General features: G+C 45.2%; 1 protein-coding gene across 1 annotated transcript in view; it reads right to left on the bottom strand.

Moving 5' to 3' along the window:
* Positions 1 to 27,930, bottom strand: part of LOC146821707 (uncharacterized) — an 857,433-nt gene that overhangs the window by 326,960 nt on the left and 502,543 nt on the right. Inside the window, exons 16-17 of the mRNA XM_085612743.1 lie at positions 2,829 to 2,981; positions 1,433 to 1,611 (exon numbers count right to left, since the gene is read on the bottom strand). Coding sequence (XP_085468869.1) covers positions 1,433 to 1,611; positions 2,829 to 2,981 — 332 coding nt within the window. The remainder of the gene's footprint in view (positions 1 to 1,432; positions 1,612 to 2,828; positions 2,982 to 27,930) is intronic.

Raw genomic sequence — 27,930 nt, 5'->3', positions numbered from 1 at the left:
GCCGTGGAGACCCTTGTGGTCCTGATGAAAGCTTAGTCAACTGGGCATTATAAGCAGAAACATGTCATGTCGACCTTATCACTAATTGGTTAAGCTCTGGTTAACCTAACAAACCAGAACTTGTCCAACTCACGTTTTTATTTGGTTTTTGGTTTGCGGATATTAAATTAGTTGATGGTTAAAACCATTTACCTTTTAACTCCACTCCCTTTCACATTCAAAAACCAGCTCCTCTGTAATTCAGGCGTTGTAGCACACCAGAGAGGCACTCGGCCTCTCTGGTGGGAACCCGATGATGAAGCATGTCACCAACTAGGTTGGTGAGTGAGGGTTCTTTAAAACAAATCTTTTTGGTTTTTGCCCGTGCTTTTTTGCTCCTTTTTCCCTTGTCACTCTTTTGTTGTTTAACTGATTTAACCTTGGGGGAACAAGAGTGATAGTCCCTCACCCTCTCTGTGTTTTTTGACATATAGCCAATTCTCCAATGCATTTTACTCCTTGAGGCCTTTGCAGGTGTTCGGCTACAGCGGTGAAGGAGTAGTCACCACCGTAGCACAACTATGGTCGAACCAGTGACTTCACCAGGACCTTGTCCAGCGAGTATAGGGCTTGGAGAGGACTTCGGTGGATGCAGCCTGCAAGCTGGCCGCTGGAGGATTTTGACTTCTATTTCAGAGATTACATCAGATGGTAAAATCTATGACTGGTACGACATCACTGGGTGTATATGACCAGTACTCTTTGGGATCAGCCTGAAATGGTGTGCAGGTCAACTGCAAGCAGTGAATACTGGTTGCTACTTTACTTTTTCTTGGTGCTTTTTGTCTTTAATCTCTAACAATTTGCGATTCCATATCCCCTGATTAATTTTTTATTGTTTTGGTGTCATTTTACTCATCACACTTTTCTGCGTTTTTCTAGATTGGTTGTGGGATTTTTATTGTGTTGTGATTTGACTTTACAAATGTTTTGTGACTGCAGAATACTTTACACATTTTCCTAAGTAAATAAAATAAAATATATGTCTCTCACACATCGGAATGACATGCTTTACACACTCACCAACAAATGTATAATATATAAAAAAAATCATAAAGTAATGTTTTATAAAACCTCTCTGCGTAACAGTGATGGAGGACATCGATGGCGCTGGAAAATCTGGCAAAATTTCATTGATTTTTTGTAATTATTTAAAAAGTTTCTGTTAAAGGCTTTACCAGTGGAAACCACCTCCCCATAACAATTCTTTTTACCTCAAAATGCAAATGTCATCAAAGGTTTAGGGAAACACGAATGTCCCGTAACTCCTCATCCCCCTGCCACCCGTTACCCAAAGAGGGCTGTCTTCAGGTCACCTTATAATAAATGCAGATAGCATATGGAAAACCCATTAGCTCTTTGCTGATTTAAAAATCTCTAAAATACTGCTTACCTGAAAACGTCCATTATGGTGCTGTTCAATAATCTTGCTGAAATCACATGTTCCACCACTGGCACAGTCGCACATTTTTATCGTCGGGGTCAGAACCGAACCAGTGTTTTCATCATTGACACGGATGGTCAGCTCAACGGGGTTCCTGTTTCGAGGTGTCCAGGTCAGCAAACCATTGTCTGATGGCCCAAGAATCAAAGGTATGTATTTATGAAAATAATAACTCTAAAACATGTCAACAACATTTTATCTGCATTACCTAAGATTTCAGAAGAATGCAGTTTGTAGAAAATATTATGTCAACTGGAAAGTCAAAATAATCATGCCTTCACCGCATGCCAAATGCACTCAGAATGTGTTATTCAGTGGTATGCATTCAGAAGTGTAAACGCAAGTGTGTTTATTGTGTTGGTGGAAAAACAATTAGATCGTCCAACTAACGCACTGGGAAACTCTAGGCGTTGATGGTTTTTAAAAATACACCAAAAGACCCTCATTCAAGGGACTGTCGTAATCCTGGTTCAGGTGCAAATGTGAGTTTGACACAGTTTATGTGTGGAAAATGCCACAATATTTTGAAGTTTTTCTGACTGTGTGAAAACATGCAGGATTACTATGTTACACTCTTTCTCTGGCAATGATTTAACACTACACCATAAAAACTAAGGGGCATATTATCAAGCACGGCGTTAAAATTATCGCCGATTTAGATGCAGAAAACTGCCGCTAAGCGGCGATAATGGGCTTGATAATATGCCGCAGAGAATTCCAATAGAAGCCCATGTTGACACCAGAACATGGGCTTCTATGGGAATTCTCACGGGCATATTATCAAGCCCATTATCGCCGCTTTGGCGGCAGTTTTCTGCAGCTAAAGCAGCGATAATTTTAACGCCGCTTCTTGATAATATGCCCCTTAGTCCTTCGTATTAATAATTTCCTTTATAATACTGTAACACCGTTTTACTGTTGTCCTTAGAATGAGGGCCCTAACGCATCAATGTTCATGTCGTTAAAAAAATATACTCCTGTAGTTAAATTTCTAACATATTACTTTGTTTAACTCGTTCCGTGCTCATGACGGAACCACGCCGTCATGAGCCACGGTTGCCGTGTGCTCATGACGGAGTGGCTCCGTCATGCTGCGGCCGTTGGCGGCCGCGCCGCCCACGCGGCGCAAATTCCCCGCCTGTGCGGGCGATTAGCGCCGTGGGCGGAGTCATGACGGAACCACTCCGTCATGAGCACAGCCCAACCGTGGCTCATGACGGAGTGGCTCCGTCATGAGCACCGCGCCACCGCGCTGCCCCCCCGCACCCCCCAGCTCTGCGGCGGAATTTCCGCCGCAGCGAAGGGGTTAACGAGTACAAAAATATGAGATGTAAAACAAACTTACCTTTTCTAATTGATGCTCCTAGAGGTGCAGGGTCAACCAAAGAATAAGTGATAGTGTCATTGTTGGGATCCACTGCAGGAAAAGCTGTGCTTGTAAAAACATTCACTTCAACCTTAAGCACAAAGGAACCAACGAACACCGGGGGGCCATTCCCTATTGAGAAGTAATAATAATAGATACATGTTTTATTCAAAGATTTACTGCTATGTTTGAGTACAGAGTTGCTATTTTTTTAAATTCACAAAAACTATAAGGAATCCACAAAGAAAGCTCTGTCAGGTGTAGGATTCAATGACAATTCTTGGAAACTCATGTGATTTTCCAATCAGGATCCCATTCCTCCTACACAGTTTTGTCCAGTGAGAAGAACTCCACACAGGTGGAACTGAATTTCATGACAAAACCGGAGGACAGCATTATGCATATCACTTTTATTGCAAGCTCCCTGCAGCACTTCAAAATATTACATCACCAACACAAAAATTCCAGAACTTAGAATGTCCCATTAACATATATAAACTCTGTCATAGCATTCATCTTCCTGTTTTATTTGCTGCTCCTTGACAGATAAGTTTCGTATCACAAGTTAATTAATTTATTCTTGTATTTAGTATTGAATAATCGTAGTTATAGCAAGGAAATGGTTTAAAATGATAACTGATATTAGGAAATGTTTTTGTATGAATAATGTTTCTCATATAATTGTTCAAGTATTGTGCAATTTGGATTTAGATTACCCAATCTATGGGTTTTGAGCAAATTAGGTAGTTAGGTATTTTAAAGTAAAATTCAGTAAAGGGAAAAAAGAAATACAGTTGCGCCACAAGTGCTTTGGCTCATGGCGTAGTTTGAAGTCACGAGCAGGCTGCGCGAGCCATGCACAACCCGAGCACGTTGTGATGACGGGAACAACAGGAACAGATTGTTCCTTGAGGGTGCCTGTAGGCTGAGTGACGTCGTCACGCTTATGTGTGTGACGGCCATTTTGAAGAAGGTGGGCTGAGCAATACCGATGGCCTGAAGCTAACGCTCGGCCATCAGTGTAAAGTATAGTCAAGCGTTAGACTACCAACTGCCAAAACTGCTGTTTCTCTCAGCCGGAAGTGAGGGAGGCGGCACGCTCGAGTCGGTAGAACTATTTTAGGATTCGAAGGTGTTATTAAGATCGGAGTCTGTAGTTTTGTTTTGATCGGAGGTAGGAGTTAGTTTTGTTTGAAATAGTAAGGAGTTTTGAGTTTACAGATAATTTTAAAAAAATAAAAAAATGAATAAAATTGGAACATAAGAAAGCAAAGTTAGAGGATAAAAAGGAATTATTTAAAAAAAAATCTCATTGAGGTGTTTTTAAGTTTTTGTTTATTATGGAAGTAAATGACGGAGCACAGTCCTCAGATTGGGGTGATGCCAACCTGAGGAAAAAATGTGCAGAAAGAAGTGAAGAGCTCTGTGATGGAGGTCTTGCAGAGTATTTTTAGAAGGAAAAGAAGAGCAGTGGAATCAGAGGATGAGTATTAGTCTATGGAAGAAGAAGAGGGAAGTGATGTGAAAGGATATGGAAAGAGAGCTAGGAAGACTAAGAATATTGAAGTGGAATTCAGACTTCTGACAAAAAATAAGGGTGAGCCTTGTGTCACAAATGAGGAAGGTGACCTACGCGGCGCAATTGAGGTAGTCCACAGCAGCACAAAAGTTGGTGAAAAACCTCATGAGAGTGTCTTTGAGCAGGAATTTGAGGTTGAGTCTGATGAGGTTATTTTGGATGATTATTTAAATGATGGATGTGATATGGACACAGACACGGTAGAGAAGGAAAGAAAGGAGAAGGGATCATTAAGGAGCCTCAGGAAGAGGACATGTTCAGTCCTGAGATGATTAGGCACCCCAGAAGCGCAGACTGGTGGCCGATGCCTCATGTAGCTGACTTTTTGAAGCTATGGATAAGGAGGCCTTTAGAAAAAGAGACCAGAGCTGTCATGAGGGCGGAGTGCTCTCGTCCTGTGGTTGATGGTAAAATCCTGCATGAAGCCAGATCTGGACCCAGATTTGATACGTTTTTTGTTTAAGATGGGGTGTGACCTTAGGAAGGGTTTGGAGAGGGCACTTAAATAGTGCCAAGATCGTTTGCTGTATGTGTTGGGGCCATTGACCAGAACTTTAGACCTGGCAGAGGAGGCAAGAATGAAAAGTGTCCAGACAGATAATGAGCTTTTGATAGGACGATTGCAAAGGATCAATTGTTTCCTAGGAAACGCAAACACAGCTTTGTCGTCGGAAAGACGTAAAGCTATCCTTATGAGGATAAGTCCTAGGTTAGGGGACTTTGCCAAAAAGAAGCCTACAGAGGACCCAAGGAGGTACTTGTTCAGTGAGGGTTTGGTGAAGGGAGTTGGAAAGTATGTTTCAACATTCACCAGTCTGGACAAGGCCCAGTCATCCTTAAGAAGGGTCTTTAGAAGGGTGTTTTTGACCGGGCCATGGAAGGGCCCATTTCCCTGGCCGGTCATTTACGAGTGCTCAATAACAGACCCAGGGACGTGCTGCATTCAGGGGATTTCACCCGGGACATGTTTTATCCCCAAAGAAGAAGAGCGGGAAGGATGCGCCGTGCTAGGGGACAAAATCAATTCCCTCAAGGATCTCAAGGTGAGTACGAAGACCATTTTTGGTTCTACCCCAAGCGAGGTAGGGGGAAGGTTAAAATGGTTTGTAAGGAATTGGGAGAACTTAACCAAGGACAGATGGGTTATTCTCATAGTAAAAGGATATGTTTTGGAGTTCGAGAAAGAGCCAAAGCAGTTGAAGGAACCAGGTCAGTTGGTTTTTTAGCAAGAGCTACAGAAGGTAGTAGGAAAAGAGGTAATGGAGATGTTGCAGAAGGGAGCAATAGAGTGAGTACTATGTTTTTGGTGAAGAAGAAGGATAAGGGTTGGAGACCTGTGATAAATTTGTGAGGGTTGAATCATTACGAGGGTATTCATCTTTTGTGGGATATTCTCCAGGATAACAATTGGTTGGTGAAATTGGATTTGAAGGATGCTTATTTCACTATTCCTATAGCGGTAGAGAGTTGTACATTTCTTCAGTTCAGCTGGTTGAGAGAGCTGTATCAGTTTTCATGCCTTCCGTTCAGACTGGTGTCGGCACCATGGTGCTTTACAAAGGTGTTGAGACCAGTGGCTAAGGTTCTCAGGGAGAGAGGAATATTTATGATAATGTACTTAGACAATTTTTTGATAATGTCTCAGAGTCAAGAGGAGTTGGAGAAGCAGCTGCTTTTGACTATGGATCTTTTGGAAGGATTGTGTTTCTTGATCATTAGGGAAAAGTCAGTTTTGAAGCCCAGTCAATGTTTAGAGTTCTTGGGATTTTCAGTGAACACAGTAGAGAAGACACTAGGGGGTATATTCACAAGAACGTGTGCTAAAAATCACCAAGAGATGTTAACGCAACTTTACACATCGCAGCCTATCACAGGAAAATAACCCTGTGTCAACGTGGAATTCACAACAAGGCGGTGCCATGCGATAGTCTGCTGAAACCACGGACAATGTCTGTGATACAACCACCTCGATGGAGATAAAAACACAAACCACAACCCAAAAAAACCTGTGAGGAGCCAAAGCGCGATGAGGAAATCAGCGATAAGCAGCGCCAGGCCTGCAACACACATCTGGCAGGCGGGAAAAATCACCATAAAAGTAGAGAAAACACCCAAACACAATCTGACCAACACCCAAGAACCATGGAGGCAGCCGGAGCAGGCGCAGAGGACGAGCGCAACCCAGCAAGCACACCGGACAACCAGCCTGGGACCGCGGGGACAGGGAAGGGCAAGGACAAGAAGAAGAGGAAGACGAAGTTCAGTCCGCAGGCAAACAGGATCATAGTCACAGAACACCATCAACAACTGTTTGTCACCTCCAACAAGTCATTGGGCACCAAAAATGGAATATGTCGGGACATCGTAGACAAGGTGAATGCTGTCGGAGAGCACAAGAGGGCAATGGACAAGTTCAAGAGGCGATGGAATGACATCAAGCAAAAGACCAAGGAGAAACTCGCAGCCAACCAGAAGGCAGCAATGCAGACTGGAGGTGGGGACACAGTGCCACAGCTCGTGCTGGATGACATGGAGGAGCTGGTGTCGACAGTCATCAGTGTGGATACTGTGGCCAGAGTCGGGGGACCGGACACTGCTCGACAGGACACAACACAACCGCAACAGGGTGAGTGGCCACTAGGTACTGGGGGGACGGGTGGAGATGGCCACGATGGCACACATGCACAATAAAGCAGAGCACAGTGCACACCCTCAATGACTCTGGGTCATCGCCCAGATCTATAGACTGTCACAATGTACAATGCCATGCTGTCTGATTGTCACCATGTACCATGTACCATGCGGCTACATACATGTGGACACATTGTAATACACCATCTTCCCTTCACATTGCAGGGCCACCGTCAACACCCCTTGCAGAGCTGTCCCAGCCACTCTTCACTGATGACGAGGAGGACAACCCCAGTATCCATGCACAAGCCCTCCTAGACATCATTGCCATCATCTGCGACTCACCTCCAGGATCAGGGCTGCCGAGCTGCATCAAGGAGACCCCACCCACCAACCAAACCACCCCGCAGGAGGTACCCACGGCCCGGCAGTCTCCCAAGACCCCCAGGAACAACACACAGCTTTCCAACACTGTGTGCTGGAGGGCCAGAGGGAGACGGCTGAGCAGGTGCGGGTGGGGTCCGACCTCATGGCTACCAAACTGGACACCATCCATGGTGTCTAGGCCTGCTCCATGGTCTCCAACTAGCCCTGACTGACATCGCTGGAGTCATGACGCGGAGAGAAGAACACCTGTCTGCTCAGAGGGGCACCAGTGATACCAGCTGTGAACTGGCACACATGCGGAGGCTCATGAAGGACATGGCGTGGATGGAGGCGGAAAGGTAGGCAGCCATCGCTGCACTCCAGCGAAATGTAGCTGGGATGTACCATGCCCTACAGATCATCATCATGGCATTCCTGCCACATGGCATGGCGATGATGAATGCTGCTACCCCCCCACCATCCACATCTCCGCCCCCTGGCGTGCTATTGCTTCACAGTGTGGCAGACGTACCCACTCCGGCACCTGATGTATCAGTGGCACACAGTGCCTCAGCCGGTACTGCAACACCCAGAGGTGGGGCAGAGCACATATCCGGGGACAAGGACATGGGTGGGTTTGTGAAGCACTAGCATTCATTTCTGCCACCTGGCCTGTTTCTGCTTGGTGCCGCACATGGCACTATGACCTTCCACTGACCCCTGATGCACTCACTTTGGACAGCGACATGGACTGCCATATCCTGTTTGATGACCAATGACACGGCGACCAGACTGCGGACTGCAGCCTTCCTCTTCCGCAGTAGTTGTCATCCCCGGATGGACTCTGGCTGGCCCTCCATGGGCCCATATTGTGTAGTGTGGTCGGCATTGCCCTGTACCGCTCCAACTGCAGAACTGCACTGGATGTGCAATAAACATCCAGTGTGCACTACTGTGTTATGTTTTTCGCAAAAACAAAAGTTGATCGACAGAATGCAGAACAATGTCATACATTCACCCCAGTACAGAGATCTGGGCCTAAATCCATTGTTTATTTGCTCACCATGCCATTCCAGTTTGAACACCTCTGTCGTGGTGACTGGATGATGGACGCTCCACGGTTCTCAATCATAAAGGGCCCATACGTTGTTGCGCACAGGGTTAGTGGCAGTCGAGGCCTTGCAGCCGTCACGGGCTTACCACCACGTGGCGCTGACTGGGGTTGCACAGGGTTAGTGGCACCTGGAGCATTGCGGCCGGCACAGGCACCACGCCATGGGACGGTGACTTGGGTGCAATGAGGTAGGGGCACCTTAAGCTGCTGAGCGGGTGTGCAACCTGCGATGATGCCCCGTCCCGCCGGTCCGGACTGCTCAGGTTTTGTGTGCCCTGCTGGACCGCATTGTAGGCCAGAGCCAGCAGGCACTGCTGGCCTACCACCACGTGGCGTTGCTTACGGGATCCCAGAGTTAGTGGCACCTATTGGGCTGAGCGGGTGTGCAGCTTGCGATGAGGCAGGGTGCACTGGTATGTCCTCTGCCATGGAGTAATCAAGACCCAGCACCAAATATGAGACCTGGTGGCCTGCGGAGCGGGGTTGCATGGTGTGGAGGGTGCCATGTCTGTGGGCCCCGAGCTTGTGGCTTGCAGCGGCATGTGGTTGGACCTCTTGTATGCACGCTGTGACGGAAGGTGAACAGTGAGGCCTGGGTGTGCATGGGCGGGCAGGCGATGTTGTCTTGTGCAATTGTGTGTACTGTGCCAATCATGTATCTGGACTCTGTTTCAGATGACGGGTCAGTCTCAGATGTGTGACCTGAGGAACTGCTATACATACCGGCAAGTGGTTGGAGACACATCGGTGGCAGCAGGTGAGCAGTGTGCCCTGGGTGCGCATGGGCGGCACTCTCTCTCTCTCTCTCTCTCTCTCTCTCCCTCTCTTCTTCTCTCTCTCCCCCTCTCTTCTTCTCTCTCTCCCCCTCTCTTCTCCTCTCTCTCTCTTTCCCCCTCTCTTCTTCTCTCTCTCTCTCTCTCCCTCTCTTACTCTCTCTCTCCTTCGCGCTCTCTGTCCTTTGATGTGCGCAGGCACACCTTCTCATAATGATTTTTGTCTTGCAGGTTGTGACCTACGGATTGTCCCGAGGGGAGCCGCCATGTGTCTTCATTTCATTTCAGTGTTCATGTTAATAAAGTTTCATTTGTTGCTTCGAAAGTGAATGTGTCATTTTTGTGACATGCATGTACCAGTTGTGATTGTGCGACATCATGCGGATTATTTTGTACATGTTTAGGTGTAGCTGATGTGGCATGTCTTTGGTCGCGGGGTGCCGGGGAGGGGGAGTCCTGGTGGGGGGTGGCGGCGGGTGTTGTTGCCCTTTCAGCCTTTCCTTTATGACTAGCAATCGGCAGCCAACTGTAACTTATACCTCTTACATTCTCCTAAACATATCTGTTGCAAGGGTTGACCATCATCAGTTCTGTGCAGCCAATAAACAAGCCATACCTAAATGAACAGGCATGGAATAACTGAAGAGAACTGTCACACACTGCGGCTCAATCGGAGGACTTTAATGTGGTCCACCACTGCAGGTCCCACATACTTGTAAACTGTGGCTGCTACTTTACATCTCACAATGACACTCAGATATAGGATGATGGTAACAATGCACATGCCCGCAGATCTTACCACTTCTCCCTCCCTCCAACCATGCCAGCCCTTACCCACAACTATACACAACATTTCTGATTGGACAACCCAGCGCAGTAACCAGCTAAGCAGATTCTAATCATAAGAAATACCATAAAGGGACCTTCAGCACAGTTCAAAGCTGCCATCACGCTGAAAAAACATAAACTGTGCATCTGTATCCCTCACTCCTCATCATTGACCACACTGCTACGTGCTGCATTTCATAACATGATTACTGCACCTCAGTGGTCAGGCGGACGCTTCACAGACAGGATCACAAAACAAAAGCAACAACCTTCCAATACAACACCATCCTACATGTCATAGCTTGCTGCCCATGTAGGTAAGCGCTTCAGTTCTACACATGGGACAGTAAGTGCTATGCAATTGCTGCACTACAATACATCCCAATGTAAAACAATACAATAAATACAATGCAACTTGCTTTATGTGTGCCTTATAACTGCTGGTATATGTTGAAATATTTGTACAGTTCATTTACAGGTTTTTAATTTACTTCAGTTTGCGAAATAAATTGACATCCTATAGTCTATCTTTTTAACCCCCTTTGCAGAGAGCCACTGGAATTATGCGATTTGAGGATGCAGCATATTTTACATATTTATGAATTTGCCACATTTTCCTCATAATACATAATTAGTTGCAAAATCTGCAGGTTTTCACACAAAAATAATTTTGTTTATAGTTCAGACAGATCGAAGGTTTCCGAAAATGCTGCCACACTTGTTGCAGCGCAGTGGAAGGTCCCTGGCAAAGGTTGACTGGTCACCTTTCAGTACTTATAGGTGTATTTGGATGTTGTGCTAGTGCTAATGAAGTGAAGCTTTTACCCAGACAATGCTAAAGAGTAAAAATAACAATATGATTAAGTAATTCTATCATAAAATGTGCAGCGTTAAGCCTCATAATTGAGTTTTCTTGCTACATAATTGAGTTAACCTTGCCACATAATTTTGGCCTCCCCTTTTTCATAATTTCAGTGACCCTGCCAGTCTCTCAGCAAAATTTCCACATAGTTCACTTTACAAAATCCTCTCACTTTGTAATCTAAGAATGAAAAGTATACATCATCTCCACTTCAAAAGTATAATAAGCAATTTCTAAGAAGACATAGCCTGATATTTAATCTGTCTTGGAACACACAGCAAATGTAACAATATAAAAACAAATTTTGAAGGCATATTTATTGGGCATACACCTTTCAATCAAACAATCAGTCAATCATTGCATTTGTAAAGCGCACTACTTACCCGGTATGAACTCCAGTTTGGTTATTTTGGGTGTATTGCAGCACCCCCGCACCGTACATCGACTCCCACCAACTAGGTTTTATATTTATTAGACAAATACTGTGCCAGCTGCCTCAGTCATTTGGGGAGGGGCCCAAATGTGCCCCCCCCCCCATGGTTATGGCCTAGACTTGATGTCAAACCAGAGGTTTGCAGGCCAGAGAATCAATTGTTCAACAGAGATTTGTGAGCTTACGACAATTAGTTTTCATAAAAAAGCCCAGATTTACTACAGAGAGAGAGCATGATAGCAGAGAAGTCTGATCACGTACAATGTGAAGTAACATTAAGTCATCCACATGCAGCATAGTATAAACACTAATAAACTGAGGGTAGGAAATCTAAGTTTTCTGTGTGGTCATCATTGATTTATTTTCCTGTTGCTGAACTCTATATTCTTTATAGCTTTAGAGCTCTGTACAAATTACTCCTGGTAACCAGTAGTAAAGTGCCTATGCTCCTCCTTTCAGCATGTTAACATTGGTAACTCCCTAATTGGCATATTCAACAACATTCAAGACACTTGGATATACTATAAATACTGTACCTGGAGCCTGTCACTAGTGGACAGCAGCACCTTTGCCATTCACTACATGGCAGTGCGATCATGGCTTCAAGCCTGTCATTGTAGCCTGTCTGTAACAGTATAACAACTGCAATTTGGTGTCTCAAAATATACCCTTTTGACTAGACAAAGCCTCCCTTTAAAATACTAATAAGTCACCCCTATGTCGGCCCTGTAGTGCACAAGTCAAGATATATGGCATTCAAAAGAGGAAATGTAGAAATGTAATGTTAATATGACACGGTGGCCCAGGTCCATGGTCAGGACATTTTCCCCACTATGGTCTTAGTATCCTTAGACTAGGAGGGGCTACTTGCTTAGAGGAAGGTCCTTTTCAGTCCCCAGTTTCCCATTGAGGGCATCTTTGGCAATGAGCTCCCACGGGTGAGAGCAAAGCCAGAAGGGCGGCTGCCCAGGATTCCCCAAAACACATTTCTAGGTGACTTGTCCTGAAATGGATGGTACCGAGGTCCAGATTAAGATTAGGGGGTGGAGGTGGATGTCATCTGCAGTGGAAGGACCAGTTGGTCAGGGGCACCAAGGCTGACCTTGATGAGGCCACTTCTGAACTGATGACCCCTAAAGGACATGGACAGAGTGTGTCACCCTTGGGGGAAGGGTCTGTGGCTCTCTATGGAAGTCCTGGAATGCCAGGACTTCCGTTATAGCAAGGAAATGGTTTAAAATGATAACTGATATTAGGAAATGTTTTTGTATGAATAATGTTTCTCATATAATTGTTCAAGTATTGTGCAATTTGGATTTAGATTACCCAATCTATGGGTTTTGAGCAAATTAGGTAGTTAGGTATTTTAAAGTAAAATTCAGTAAAGGGAAAAAAGAAATACAGTTGCGCCACAAGTGCTTTGGCTCATGGCGTAGTTTGAAGTCACGAGCAGGCTGCGCGAGCCATGCACAACCCGAGCACGTTGTGATGACGGGAACAACAGGAACAGATTGTTCCTTGAGGGTGCCTGTAGGCTGAGTGACGTCGTCACGCTTATGTGTGTGACGGCCATTTTGAAGAAGGTGGGCTGAGCAATACCGATGGCCTGAAGCTAACGCTCGGCCATCAGTGTAAAGTATAGTCAAGCGTTAGACTACCAACTGCCAAAACTGCTGTTTCTCTCAGCCGGAAGTGAGGGAGGCGGCACGCTCGAGTCGGTAGAACTATTTTAGGATTCGAAGGTGTTATTAAGATCGGAGTCTGTAGTTTTGTTTTGATCGGAGGTAGGAGTTAGTTTTGTTTGAAATAGTAAGGAGTTTTGAGTTTACAGATAATTTTAAAAAAATAAAAAAATGAATAAAATTGGAACATAAGAAAGCAAAGTTAGAGGATAAAAAGGAATTATTTAAAAAAAAATCTCATTGAGGTGTTTTTAAGTTTTTGTTTATTATGGAAGTAAATGACGGAGCACAGTCCTCAGATTGGGGTGATGCCAACCTGAGGAAAAAATGTGCAGAAAGAAGTGAAGAGCTCTGTGATGGAGGTCTTGCAGAGTATTTTTAGAAGGAAAAGAAGAGCAGTGGAATCAGAGGATGAGTATTAGTCTATGGAAGAAGAAGAGGGAAGTGATGTGAAAGGATATGGAAAGAGAGCTAGGAAGACTAAGAATATTGAAGTGGAATTCAGACTTCTGACAAAAAATAAGGGTGAGCCTTGTGTCACAAATGAGGAAGGTGACCTACGCGGCGCAATTGAGGTAGTCCACAGCAGCACAAAAGTTGGTGAAAAACCTCATGAGAGTGTCTTTGAGCAGGAATTTGAGGTTGAGTCTGATGAGGTTATTTTGGATGATTATTTAAATGATGGATGTGATATGGACACAGACACGGTAGAGAAGGAAAGAAAGGAGAAGGGATCATTAAGGAGCCTCAGGAAGAGGACATGTTCAGTCCTGAGATGATTAGGCACCCCAGAAGCGCAGACTGGTGGCCGATGCCTCATGTAGCTGACTTTTTGAAGCTATGGATAAGGAGGCCTTTAGAAAAAGAGACCAGAGCTGTCATGAGGGCGGAGTGCTCTCGTCCTGTGGTTGATGGTAAAATCCTGCATGAAGCCAGATCTGGACCCAGATTTGATACGTTTTTTGTTTAAGATGGGGTGTGACCTTAGGAAGGGTTTGGAGAGGGCACTTAAATAGTGCCAAGATCGTTTGCTGTATGTGTTGGGGCCATTGGCCAGAACTTTAGACCTGGCAGAGGAGGCAAGAATGAAAAGTGTCCAGACAGATAATGAGCTTTTGATAGGATGTTGCAAAGGATCAATTGTTTCCTAGGAAACGCAAACACAGCTTTGTCGTCGGAAAGACGTAAAGCTATCCTTATGAGGATAAGTCCTAGGTTAGGGGACTTTGCCAAAAAGAAGCCTACAGAGGACCCAAGGAGGTACTTGTTCAGTGAGGGTTTGGTGAAGGGAGTTGGAAAGTATGTTTCAACATTCACCAGTCTGGACAAGGCCCAGTCATCCTTAAGAAGGGTCTTTAGAAGGGTGTTTTTGACCGGGCCATGGAAGGGCCCATTTCCCTGGCCGGTCATTTACGAGTGCTCAATAACAGACCCAGGGACGTGCTGCATTCAGGGGATTTCACCCGGGACATGTTTTATCCCCAAAGAAGAAGAGCGGGAAGGATGCGCCGTGCTAGGGGACAAAATCAATTCCCTCAAGGATCTCAAGGTGAGTACGAAGACCATTTTTGGTTCTACCCCAAGCGAGGTAGGGGGAAGGTTAAAATGGTTTGTAAGGAATTGGGAGAACTTAACCAAGGACAGATGGGTTATTCTCATAGTAAAAGGATATGTTTTGGAGTTCGAGAAAGAGCCAAAGCAGTTGAAGGAACCAGGTCAGTTGTTTTTTTAGCAAGAGCTACAGAAGGTAGTAGGAAAAGAGGTAATGGAGATGTTGCAGAAGGGAGCAATAGAGTGAGTACTATGTTTTTGGTGAAGAAGAAGGATAAGGGTTGGAGACCTGTGATAAATTTGTGAGGGTTGAATCATTACGAGGGTATTCATCTTTTGTGGGATATTCTCCAGGATAACAATTGGTTGGTGAAATTGGATTTGAAGGATGCTTATTTCACTATTCCTATAGCGGTAGAGAGTTGTACATTTCTTCAGTTCAGCTGGTTGAGAGAGCTGTATCAGTTTTCATGCCTTCCGTTCAGACTGGTGTCGGCACCATGGTGCTTTACAAAGGTGTTGAGACCAGTGGCTAAGGTTCTCAGGGAGAGAGGAATATTTATGATAATGTACTTAGACAATTTTTTGATAATGTCTCAGAGTCAAGAGGAGTTGGAGAAGCAGCTGCTTTTGACTATGGATCTTTTGGAAGGATTGTGTTTCTTGATCAATAGGGAAAAGTCAGTTTTGAAGCCCAGTCAATGTTTAGAGTTCTTGGGATTTTCAGTGAACACAGTAGAGAAGACACTAGGGGGTATATTCACAAGAACGTGTGCTAAAAATCACCAAGAGATGTTAACGCAACTTTACACATCGCAGCCTATCACAGGAAAATAACCCTGTGTCAACGTGGAATTCACAACAAGGCGGTGCCATGCGATAGTCTGCTGAAACCACGGACAATGTCTGTGATACAACCACCTCGATGGAGATAAAAACACAAACCACAACCCAAAAAAACCTGTGAGGAGCCAAAGCGCGATGAGGAAATCAGCGATAAGCAGCGCCAGGCCTGCAACACACATCTGGCAGGCGGGAAAAATCACCATAAAAGTAGAGAAAACACCCAAACACAATCTGACCAACACCCAAGAACCATGGAGGCAGCCGGAGCAGGCGCAGAGGACGAGCGCAACCCAGCAAGCACACCGGACAACCAGCCTGGGACCGCGGGGACAGGGAAGGGCAAGGACAAGAAGAAGAGGAAGACGAAGTTCAGTCCGCAGGCAAACAGGATCATAGTCACAGAACACCATCAACAACTGTTTGTCACCTCCAACAAGTCATTGGGCACCAAAAATGGAATATGTCGGGACATCGTAGACAAGGTGAATGCTGTCGGAGAGCACAAGAGGGCAATGGACAAGTTCAAGAGGCGATGGAATGACATCAAGCAAAAGACCAAGGAGAAACTCGCAGCCAACCAGAAGGCAGCAATGCAGACTGGAGGTGGGGACACAGTGCCACAGCTCGTGCTGGATGACATGGAGGAGCTGGTGTCGACAGTCATCAGTGTGGATACTGTGGCCAGAGTCGGGGGACCGGACACTGCTCGACAGGACACAACACAACCGCAACAGGGTGAGTGGCCACTAGGTACTGGGGGGACGGGTGGAGATGGCCACGATGGCACACATGCACAATAAAGCAGAGCACAGTGCACACCCTCAATGACTCTGGGTCATCGCCCAGATCTATAGACTGTCACAATGTACAATGCCATGCTGTCTGATTGTCACCATGTACCATGTACCATGCGGCTACATACATGTGGACACATTGTAATACACCATCTTCCCTTCACATTGCAGGGCCACCGTCAACACCCCTTGCAGAGCTGTCCCAGCCACTCTTCACTGATGACGAGGAGGACAACCCCAGTATCCATGCACAAGCCCTCCTAGACATCATTGCCATCATCTGCGACTCACCTCCAGGATCAGGGCTGCCGAGCTGCATCAAGGAGACCCCACCCACCAACCAAACCACCCCGCAGGAGGTACCCACGGCCCGGCAGTCTCCCAAGACCCCCAGGAACAACACACAGCTTTCCAACACTGTGTGCTGGAGGGCCAGAGGGAGACGGCTGAGCAGGTGCGGGTGGGGTCCGACCTCATGGCTACCAAACTGGACACCATCCATGGTGTCTAGGCCTGCTCCATGGTCTCCAACTAGCCCTGACTGACATCGCTGGAGTCATGACGCGGAGAGAAGAACACCTGTCTGCTCAGAGGGGCACCAGTGATACCAGCTGTGAACTGGCACACATGCGGAGGCTCATGAAGGACATGGCGTGGATGGAGGCGGAAAGGTAGGCAGCCATCGCTGCACTCCAGCGAAATGTAGCTGGGATGTACCATGCCCTACAGATCATCATCATGGCATTCCTGCCACATGGCATGGCGATGATGAATGCTGCTACCCCCCCACCATCCACATCTCCGCCCCCTGGCGTGCTATTGCTTCACAGTGTGGCAGACGTACCCACTCCGGCACCTGATGTATCAGTGGCACACAGTGCCTCAGCCGGTACTGCAACACCCAGAGGTGGGGCAGAGCACATATCCGGGGACAAGGACATGGGTGGGTTTGTGAAGCACTAGCATTCATTTCTGCCACCTGGCCTGTTTCTGCTTGGTGCCGCACATGGCACTATGACCTTCCACTGACCCCTGATGCACTCACTTTGGACAGCGACATGGACTGCCATATCCTGTTTGATGACCAATGACACGGCGACCAGACTGCGGACTGCAGCCTTCCTCTTCCGCAGTAGTTGTCATCCCCGGATGGACTCTGGCTGGCCCTCCATGGGCCCATATTGTGTAGTGTGGTCGGCATTGCCCTGTACCGCTCCAACTGCAGAACTGCACTGGATGTGCAATAAACATCCAGTGTGCACTACTGTGTTATGTTTTTCGCAAAAACAAAAGTTGATCGACAGAATGCAGAACAATGTCATACATTCACCCCAGTACAGAGATCTGGGCCTAAATCCATTGTTTATTTGCTCACCATGCCATTCCAGTTTGAACACCTCTGTCGTGGTGACTGGATGATGGACGCTCCACGGTTCTCAATCATAAAGGGCCCATACGTTGTTGCGCACAGGGTTAGTGGCAGTCGAGGCCTTGCAGCCGTCACGGGCTTACCACCACATGGCGCTGACTGGGGTTGCACAGGGTTAGTGGCACCTGGAGCATTGCGGCCGGCACAGGCACCACGCCATGGGACGGTGACTTGGGTGCATAGAGGTAGGGGCACCTTAAGCTGCTGAGCGGGTGTGCAACCTGCGATGATGCCCCGTCCCGCCGGTCCGGACTGCTCAGGTTTTGTGTGCCCTGCTGGACCGCATTGTAGGCCAGAGCCAGCAGGCACTGCTGGCCTACCACCACGTGGCGTTGCTTACGGGATCCCAGAGTTAGTGGCACCTATTGGGCTGAGCGGGTGTGCAGCTTGCGATGAGGCAGGGTGCACTGGTATGTCCTCTGCCATGGAGTAATCAAGACCCAGCACCAAATATGAGACCTGGTGGCCTGCGGAGCGGGGTTGCATGGTGTGGAGGGTGCCATGTCTGTGGGCCCCGAGCTTGTGGCTTGCAGCGGCATGTGGTTGGACCTCTTGTATGCACGCTGTGACGGAAGGTGAACAGTGAGGCCTGGGTGTGCATGGGCGGGCAGGCGATGTTGTCTTGTGCAATTGTGTGTACTGTGCCAATCATGTGTCTGGACTCTGTTTCAGATGACGGGTCAGTCTCAGATGTGTGACCTGAGGAACTGCTATACATACCGGCAAGTGGTTGGAGACACATCGGTGGCAGCAGGTGAGCAGTGTGCCCTGGGTGCGCATGGGCAGCACTCTCTCTCTCTCTCTCTCTCTCTCTCTCCCTCTCTTCTTCTCTCTCTCCCCCTCTCTTCTTCTCTCTCTCCCCCTCTCTTCTCCTCTCTCTCTCTTTCCCCCTCTCTTCTTCTCTCTCTCTCTCCCTCTCTTACTCTCTCTCTCCTTCGCGCTCTCTGTCCTTTGATGTGCGCAGGCACACCTTCTCATAATGATTTTTGTCTTGCAGGTTGTGACCTACGGATTGTCCCGAGGGGAGCCGCCATGTGTCTTCATTTCATTTCAGTGTTCATGTTAATAAAGTTTCATTTGTTGCTTCGAAAGTGAATGTGTCATTTTTGTGACATGCATGTACCAGTTGTGATTGTGCGACATCATGCGGATTATTTTGTACATGTTTAGGTGTAGCTGATGTGGCATGTCTTTGGTCGCGGGGTGCCGGGGAGGGGGAGTCCTGGTGGGGGGTGGCGGCGGGTGTTGTTGCCCTTTCAGTCTTTCCTTTATGACTAGCAATCGGCAGCCAACTGTAACTTATACCTCTTACATTCTCCTAAACATATCTGTTGCAAGGGTTGACCATCATCAGTTCTGTGCAGCCAATAAACAAGCCATACCTAAATGAACAGGCATGGAATAACTGAAGAGAACTGTCACACACTGCGGCTCAATCGGAGGACTTTAATGTGGTCCACCACTGCAGGTCCCACATACTTGTAAACTGTGGCTGCTACTTTACATCTCACAATGACACTCAGATATAGGATGATGGTAACAATGCACATGCCCGCAGATCTTACCACTTCTCCCTCCCTCCAACCATGCCAGCCCTTACCCACAACTATACACAACATTTCTGATTGGACAACCCAGCGCAGTAACCAGCTAAGCAGATTCTAATCATAAGAAATACCATAAAGGGACCTGCAGCACAGTTCAAAGCTGCCATCACGCTGAAAAAACATAAACTGTGCATCTGTATCCCTCACTCCTCATCATTGACCACACTGCTACGTGCTGCATTTCATAACATGATTACTGCACCTCAGTGGTCAGGCGGACGCTTCACAGACAGGATCACAAAACAAAAGCAACAACCTTCCAATACAACACCATCCTACATGTCATAGCTTGCTGCCCATGTAGGTAAGCGCTTCAGTTCTACACATGGGACAGTAAGTGCTATGCAATTGCTGCACTACAATACATCCCAATGTAAAACAATACAATAAATACAATGCAACTTGCTTTATGTGTGCCTTATAACTGCTGGTATATGTTGAAATATTTGTACAGTTCATTTACAGGTTTTTAATTTACTTCAGTTTGCGAAATAAATTGACATCCTATAGTCTATCTTTTTAACCCCCTTTGCAGAGAGCCACTGGAATTATGCGATTTGAGGATGCAGCATATTTTACATATTTATGAATTTGCCACATTTTCCTCATAATACATAATTAGTTGCAAAATCTGCAGGTTTTCACACAAAAATAATTTTGTTTATAGTTCAGACAGATCGAAGGTTTCCGAAAATGCTGCCACACTTGTTGCAGCGCAGTGGAAGGTCCCTGGCAAAGGTTGACTGGTCACCTTTCAGTACTTATAGGTGTATTTGGATGTTGTGCTAGTGCTAATGAAGTGAAGCTTTTACCCAGACAATGCTAAAGAGTAAAAATAACAATATGATTAAGTAATTCTATCATAAAATGTGCAGCGTTAAGCCTCATAATTGAGTTTTCTTGCTACATAATTGAGTTAACCTTGCCACATAATTTTGGCCTCCCCTTTTTCATAATGTCAGTGACCCTGCCAGTCTCTCAGCAAAATTTCCACATAGTTCACTTTACAAAATCCTCTCACTTTGTAGTCTAAGAATGAAAAGTATACATCATCTCCACTTCAAAAGTATAATAAGCAATTTCTAAGAAGACATAGCCTGATATTTAATCTGTCTTGGAACACACAGCAAATGTAACAATATAAAAACAAATTTTGAAGGCATATTTATTGGGCATACACCTTTCAATCAAACAATCAGTCAATCATTGCATTTGTAAAGCGCACTACTTACCCGGTATGAACTCCAGTTTGGTTATTTTGGGTGTATTGCAGCACCCCCGCACCGTACATCGACTCCCACCAACTAGGTTTTATATTTATTAGACAAATACTTTGCCAGCTGCCTCAGTCATTTGGGGAGGGGCCCAAATGTGCCCCCCCCCCATGGTTATGGCCTAGACTTGATGTCAAACCAGAGGTTTGCAGGCCAGAGAATCAATTGTTCAACAGAGATTTTTGAGCTTACGACAATTAGTTTTCATAAAAAAGCCCAGATTTACTACAGAGAGAGAGCATGATAGCAGAGAAGTCTGATCACGTACAATGTGAAGTAACATTAAGTCATCCACATGCAGCATAGTATAAACACTAATAAACTGAGGGTAGGAAATCTAAGTTTTCTGTGTGGTCATCATTGATTTATTTTCCTGTTGCTGAACTCTATATTCTTTATAGCTTTAGAGCTCTGTACAAATTACTCCTGGTAACCAGTAGTAAAGTGCCTATGCTCCTCCTTTCAGCATGTTAACATTGGTAACTCCCTAATTGGCATATTCAACAACATTCAAGACACTTGGATATACTATAAATACTGTACCTGGAGCCTGTCACTAGTGGACAGCAGCACCTTTGCCATTCACTACATGGCAGTGCGATCATGGCTTCAAGCCTGTCATTGTAGCCTGTCTGTAACAGTATAACAACTGCAATTTGGTGTCTCAAAATATACCCTTTTGACTAGACAAAGCCTCCCTTTAAAATACTAATAAGTCACCCCTATGTCGGCCCTGTAGTGCACAAGTCAAGATATATGGCATTCAAAAGAGGAAATGTAGAAATGTAATGTTAATATGACACGGTGGCCCAGGTCCATGGTCAGGACATTTTCCCCACTATGGTCTTAGTATCCTTAGACTAGGAGGGGCTACTTGCTTAGAGGAAGGTCCTTTTCAGTCCCCAGTTTCCCATTGAGGGCATCTTTGGCAATGAGCTCCCACGGGTGAGAGCAAAGCCAGAAGGGCGGCTGCCCAGGATTCCCCAAAACACATTTCTAGGTGACTTGTCCTGAAATGGATGGTACCGAGGTCCAGATTAAGATTAGGGGGTGGAGGTGGATGTCATCTGCAGTGGAAGGACCAGTTGGTCAGGGGCACCAAGGCTGACCTTGATGAGGCCACTTCTGAACTGATGACCCCTAAAGGACATGGACAGAGTGTGTCACCCTTGGGGGAAGGGTCTGTGGCTCTCTATGGAAGTCCTGGAATGCCAGGTACATGTTCAGTCTTAAGGGACAGACCTTGAGCTAAAGAGCCACTCTCAGGGTTTCACTCCTGAGATGGTAGAAGTAAACGTCGAAGGAGGGTGTCTGTAGCTTGAAGTTGTAGACCTCTATTCGAAGAAACTTAGCAGGACCAAGGTACCTCAGGAGCAAGTAGGGGACTCCTTATTAGCCCCACCACTGGAAGTGTAGCCTACAAATTGGAGCCTTACCCTGGCAGTGGATTGCCAGGGGGGACGTTTCTTGACTCTGACAGTGAACTCTATTTATCGTTAGCCTTTTAGGCAGAGCTTCCTCTGGATGGGGACGGAATTCTAACCTAGGGGGAAATTGGGCCGCATCACCTTGTTCACCATGGTAGTACAACTGAGATGCATCTGTGAGCAAGCAAAGGTTAGATGCATCACATGGAGGATCTGCAAGTGAGGAGAAGGGTTGCCCATGGACAGGGACAGTGACTAGGGAAGATATTGATAGAAGGTCACAGGTAGGCTCAATGGAGTTTATTCCTAGTGAAAGCCTGATATCTCAGGTAGGCTGCAATGAGCTCAATATTAAATATCCACCTAACCCTAGCTAAAAACGCAGCCCTAAACTTCAAACATAATCAATTGAAAAGGAATCCTGAAATGCTCATCTCTGATATTTACGTTTGTGCCATTTAAGGATCTGAGATTACTGATTTAATTTTCTTCACCAACAAAAGAGCACAATGAAGGAGAGCCATTGTCGCAACACTCAAGATTAACAAATCTAGGAAAACACCACATCACCTGTGAATCTCCATAACGCTCTGACCAATCTTCATAACTGAAGCCACTATGTCCCTTTACAACAATTGAGACATTCTCATTCAATCGTCTGACCGTTAGCTAGATTTTTTTGACAAAATATTAATGAGGATCAAAAATAGGATGTCAAGCGATGTCACCGTCTCCTCCAAAGGTCTACATCTCCCCTCCTGTTCATTGAAGGAAACACAGACTTCTTCCAGATCCACCTCTACCATGTCACCTATTTCTCCCCAGGAACTATCTTGTTCCATCAGTGGAACCATTGCTGACAGCTCTAAACCACCCACATCAAGGGAGGACTCTTTGTCTTTCCCTTTATCCCACTTAGCTGACCTGCCCCAATCCTTAGCAAACGACACACAGATGATGGACAGAATGCAGAGCAAATCAAACATTCTCCCCCAGTCAATAGATCTGGGTTAAATCCATCTTTCTTTTGCTCACCATGCCACACCAGTTTAGACCCAGCCATGGGTTCAAATTGGAATGGCATGGGGAGCAAACAAATCAATGGATTTACGCCTAGATCTCTGTACTGGGGGGAATGTGTGACATAGTTCTGCATTCTGTCCATCAACTGTTCTTTTTGCATTCGTAACCCTGAGTGGGATGGGTATGCCCAGACTTCGGTCCCGTGCTCTCCATGACACTGGAGTCAAGCTATCCAGGCTGATGAGGGGTGAAACCCCAAAACCGGTCTTAGGATGCTTGTTTTCAGTCTAGGTAGGACCTGGACTGGAAGTTTGGGCTGGAATGTTCCCATTCGGTGCAGGGTCAATACTGATTTGCATATGGCTGGGTTAAAACTGGAATGGAATGTGGAGAAAATAAACGATTGATTTAGGCCCAGATTTCTGTACTGGGGTGAATGTAATGATATTGTTCTGCCTTCTGTCCATCATTTTGTTCTTTTTGCAGTTGTCACCCCCAGTGAGACGGGTATGCCCAGACGTGGGTCCTGTGCTCTCCATGCCACTGCAGTCAAGCTATCCTGGCTGATATGGAGTGAAACCCCAAAACCGGTCCTAGGATGCTTGTTAACAGTCCAGGGAGGACCCGGCCTGGTAATTCGGGCTGGACTGTTCCCATTGAGTACAGGGTCAAGATTGATTTGCATATGGTTGGGTTCAAACTGGAATGACATGGGGAGCAAAAAAAATGATGGATTTAGGCCCAGATCTCTGTACTGGGGTGAATGTATGACATTGTTCTGCATTCTGTCCATGAATTGTTATTTTTGCATTTGTTGCCCCAATCCCTATACATAGAAGAAATAATACCCATAAAGCAGGTACGGACAACATCCTTAGCCCGGAGACAATCACAAATACTTTGCTCCCTCCCTTGATCATTGGACTACCCTCTCCTACCTCATCTGCTTCCCAGGGAGCAACTCACTCAATCATGAAGGCTCAAATGTGGATTTATTGACCACCAACACCATGGACTCCTCAGTTCTCTTTCCACCCCTTGTCCTACCACTTCCATGAGTAGACCCTCTCTTAACCGTCATCCTCCTATCATGTCACCTACCTCTCTCTTCATGGCCTCTGATGGCTGGGCTATTTACTGCTTCTTATCCCCTAAGGGGGCTCACTCGTCTTCTGTCCCTAGGCCATACACCACTCACAGAAGCACTGACCACCTCCCTTGCCTGGAGAACAAACTTGCTGTTATCAATCAAGACCTTCAGTTAGTCAAAACTAATCTTCAGAACCTTATTCATTCCACCTCAAAGCTCTAGAAGATCTTAAAACTCAACCTGACCCCTTGGGTTAACAGAACCCTGCGCACCAAGCAACAGAACTCATCCCAATATGGATGGCCAAACATCTCCTGGCATGGGACTTCATAAATCGAAAAAACCGGACTTAACCTGGAAAACACAACCCCATCTCATTCCTATCTCCAGACCCCAAAGAGTTACAGACAAACCTATCTGACAATGACATTCACTCCCTTCTGTTATCTTAAACCACTACTAATGGGGTTTCGTTATCCGTGCCAGTCTCTATCCGGACTATTTCAGCCAACCCTCTTAGAGTACCTAGTTGCAACTACAGACCCTTGAATGAACACAGCGGACTACAAATACCCATAAACCAAATCTCATACCAGATCTCTGCTTTTCAACTGCAGATAGGCAGCAGAACATGCAGCTGACATCGCGTATCTCAGTCTCATGCAAGACCTCGACCTCCTAATATTAACCGACACTTGGCTGAATGAGACCTCAAAATACCGACATCAGCAGATAAAACATTTGACCAGAACAAACCTCATTGCTGTATCTGACCTGCGTTGTACCCCGGTTAGCATCAAATTGCAGGATTAGGTCTCTCTGTAAAGCGACTATTGACTATAATTGACTCTTTATGTTTCTTGGCTCTATTCCTTCTTCAATCTTTAAAAATTAATATCTCTAATTTCCCGTACTGTATTTTTTTGTCCTTTTGGTGTCATCATGCTTATTAAAGTTTTCTAATTGAATTTGGGATTTTAATTGTGCTACATTTCACCTTTATTACTGTTTTGGTACTACATAATTACTATACACATTGGTCGAAGTTAAGCCTGTCTGTTCTGTGCCATAACTACCAAGACATTGAGCTCAGGTTAATTTATCTTTGAGGAGCCACCCTGACAAGGGTTGCGATTATTCCTTGAGGCGGCTAGTCGTTTACTCACTCCCAAATAATAATCCACTTTCTCTGAGGAGAGTTTAGAGACTCTGAAATGTGGCCTCAGAGAGTGTTGTAATTGATGTCATAAAACGTTACTAACAAATTGAGTACAATTAAGTCACTGACACTGTTGCCATCAGTGGTCATTTGGATGTTGACCATTAGGGAGATTAGTACAGATTTCATTGATGTAGCTGGGTGAAGGACCTCTTGGAACTGGTCCATGCTATTTTAATAATAATTTATGTATTATTCATGTCTTCATTAAAATTTGAAACCCAGCTGAGCTGATTGGGTCTGCACTCTCTCACTATTATTCACTTTATTCGTTTGACTTTAGAGCCTAATGAGTCCCGCTTTCTAAACAGGTCTAGCAGAAAGCTTTAGTGATTGACAGACAAAGGAGTAATGGAAAAAGAAAAAAATCACGTTTTGATTATCATTCGATTCCTGGTTATGCTTAGATGTTTATTGCAATGTATGCAGTGTAAAGAAATGTATTGTTGGGGAAAAGGGGATAATTGACAGATTACTGATTATTTATGGAAGGTGATTCAAATAATTATAGGTCGATCATGGTTTTCAATGTCCTTAAAGAGACTCTCATGGCTTTGATCACGGGGGACGCAAAGTATGTGGGCACTAAAGAGTATTGTCGATCCCTATTTTGTTGGATATTGTATCATAGTGAAAGACGGAACACTTTTCTTAGCATAGTTCTGAGGGAATAATGGCAGTAGTAGAACATTGGAATGTTGGGAGCTTTATTGAAAACAATGGAGTGCTCTGGGCTTCTAATGGACAAATATTCTCAAAACCTTTTTGGGAGAGGGAAAAGCGTTTTAAGGAATGGCTAATAAGGATAATAGTTGTCTGTGAAGTAGCTTCAGTTAAGATGTGAGGTGATCAAAATGAGAATTAGTGCTTTATAAACCCTATCAAATGAAGTGCATCAAACAAGGTCTGCCTAGTGTGAGGTATGACTCCTACTTAAGAGGATGTCTTTTGCTAACCTGGTCGACTGCCTGAACAAGACAATGTAGAACTAAATGTGATATGTAGGGTGCAAGAGAGGAATTGAAAATAGAAAGGTATCAGAGTTCAAGTTAGAGTCAGGTTCTCCAGAAAGAATATTAAGTATAACTTGTGCCTGGCTAGTTGAGTGGGATTAGATATGATATGGGTCTTATTAATGGAATGAAAATTCACAGTCAAGCTTCAAGAAGAGGTAATTTTGGATTTGTTAACCAAAACATTGATGCTACTGGAACTGATAACCCTGCTGTGATGAATGACTGCCTGGAGAGAAAGCATTTAAAGTGGAACCTGCAATAATGACATCTAGGTGAGGGATAGTACAATGTGTAGGGAGTGCCAAATAGTCATTTAGCAATAGAGCAGAAATGATTTGAAGAAAGGGGACAGAATATGACGGATTATCACGTGGGTGGATTGATTTTCTACAAATAGAGCATTTTGGCCACATTCCGAACATTGATTACTGACAAAAAGTCTGAGCCTTGGTAGAATCGTGTATGATATCACGGAGCAGTCATCTTTCATGCAGGTTTCGGAAAGTCTAATTGCGTCCTCTAATGAGATTTATGCTTCATGGAAACATCTGAAGAATCAGCAGCTGTATAAAGAATATGGTGGGGAGACATGTTCGAATTGCAATAACTTACGCATATCCTTCTTCAAAAATACTGCTCTAGGAACTATTAGGTTCAGGAGTCTTATCTCCACACCTTTGGGTCAGATCTTAGGTCACTTGAGAACCATTGATCCAGCTGTTTAATTTTCTATTTGTCTTCATTGCGGATATAATTGAACATGATTCTCCCAGCACACTACCAGAAGGGATTTTTGAGTTCATATGGAAAGACTCAATATACCGGTTGGTATCAAATCCTTCCTGTTAAATACTGAGATACATTTCAATTAATTTTCCTGAAAGTCTGTGGCCAAATCTTCAACAATGCAGCCGTCTGCAAAATATATTGGTAATGTGTTCCCATAATTTCCTCAGTTTTTCAAGCTAGCCATAAAACAAAGTATTGATGGTGACACATCACCACCCAGTCATGTATTTATATTGGATGTTTGGCTAATCAACACATAACAGGCAGGAAAATAATCTTGCTGACCATCCTAATGATAACTATATGCATGCTTACTAATAAACTCAGCTGATAATATCATCCAAAGGTATGTATATGAAAGCAGTTCACAATTCCATTCACAATACACAAAATGACATCACAGATATTATAAGTCCTGGACGTCAATCATTCTGCAAACAGAAATTTGAAAAAATAGCTTAGCAAAAATAAATTCTAATTTAAGTTGCAAAAATGAAAAGATGTACGGATGCAATGTGGGATCCATTTATACTTGCATGCTGGTGCCACACGCTGTGCTACTCCGAGGCTCATGAGTGTGCATGTATTCAGAAGCAGAAGTGGGTGAAAGGCTGCACAGGTTCCAAAGAAGCATCACAGCTCACAAACACAAGATTTGTGAAGTAACGGCAACATGTGCTACATGTCCCATGAAACCTAGGACTCTCACTCACTAGACTTGTCAATTATGGCCGCCATCATGAAAACA

The sequence above is a fragment of the Triturus cristatus genome, chromosome 6, assembly GCF_964204655.1.
Source record: "Triturus cristatus chromosome 6, aTriCri1.1, whole genome shotgun sequence".
NCBI lineage: Eukaryota > Metazoa > Chordata > Amphibia > Caudata > Salamandridae > Triturus > Triturus cristatus.
This window is presented reverse-complemented; position numbering and strand designations above follow the sequence as displayed.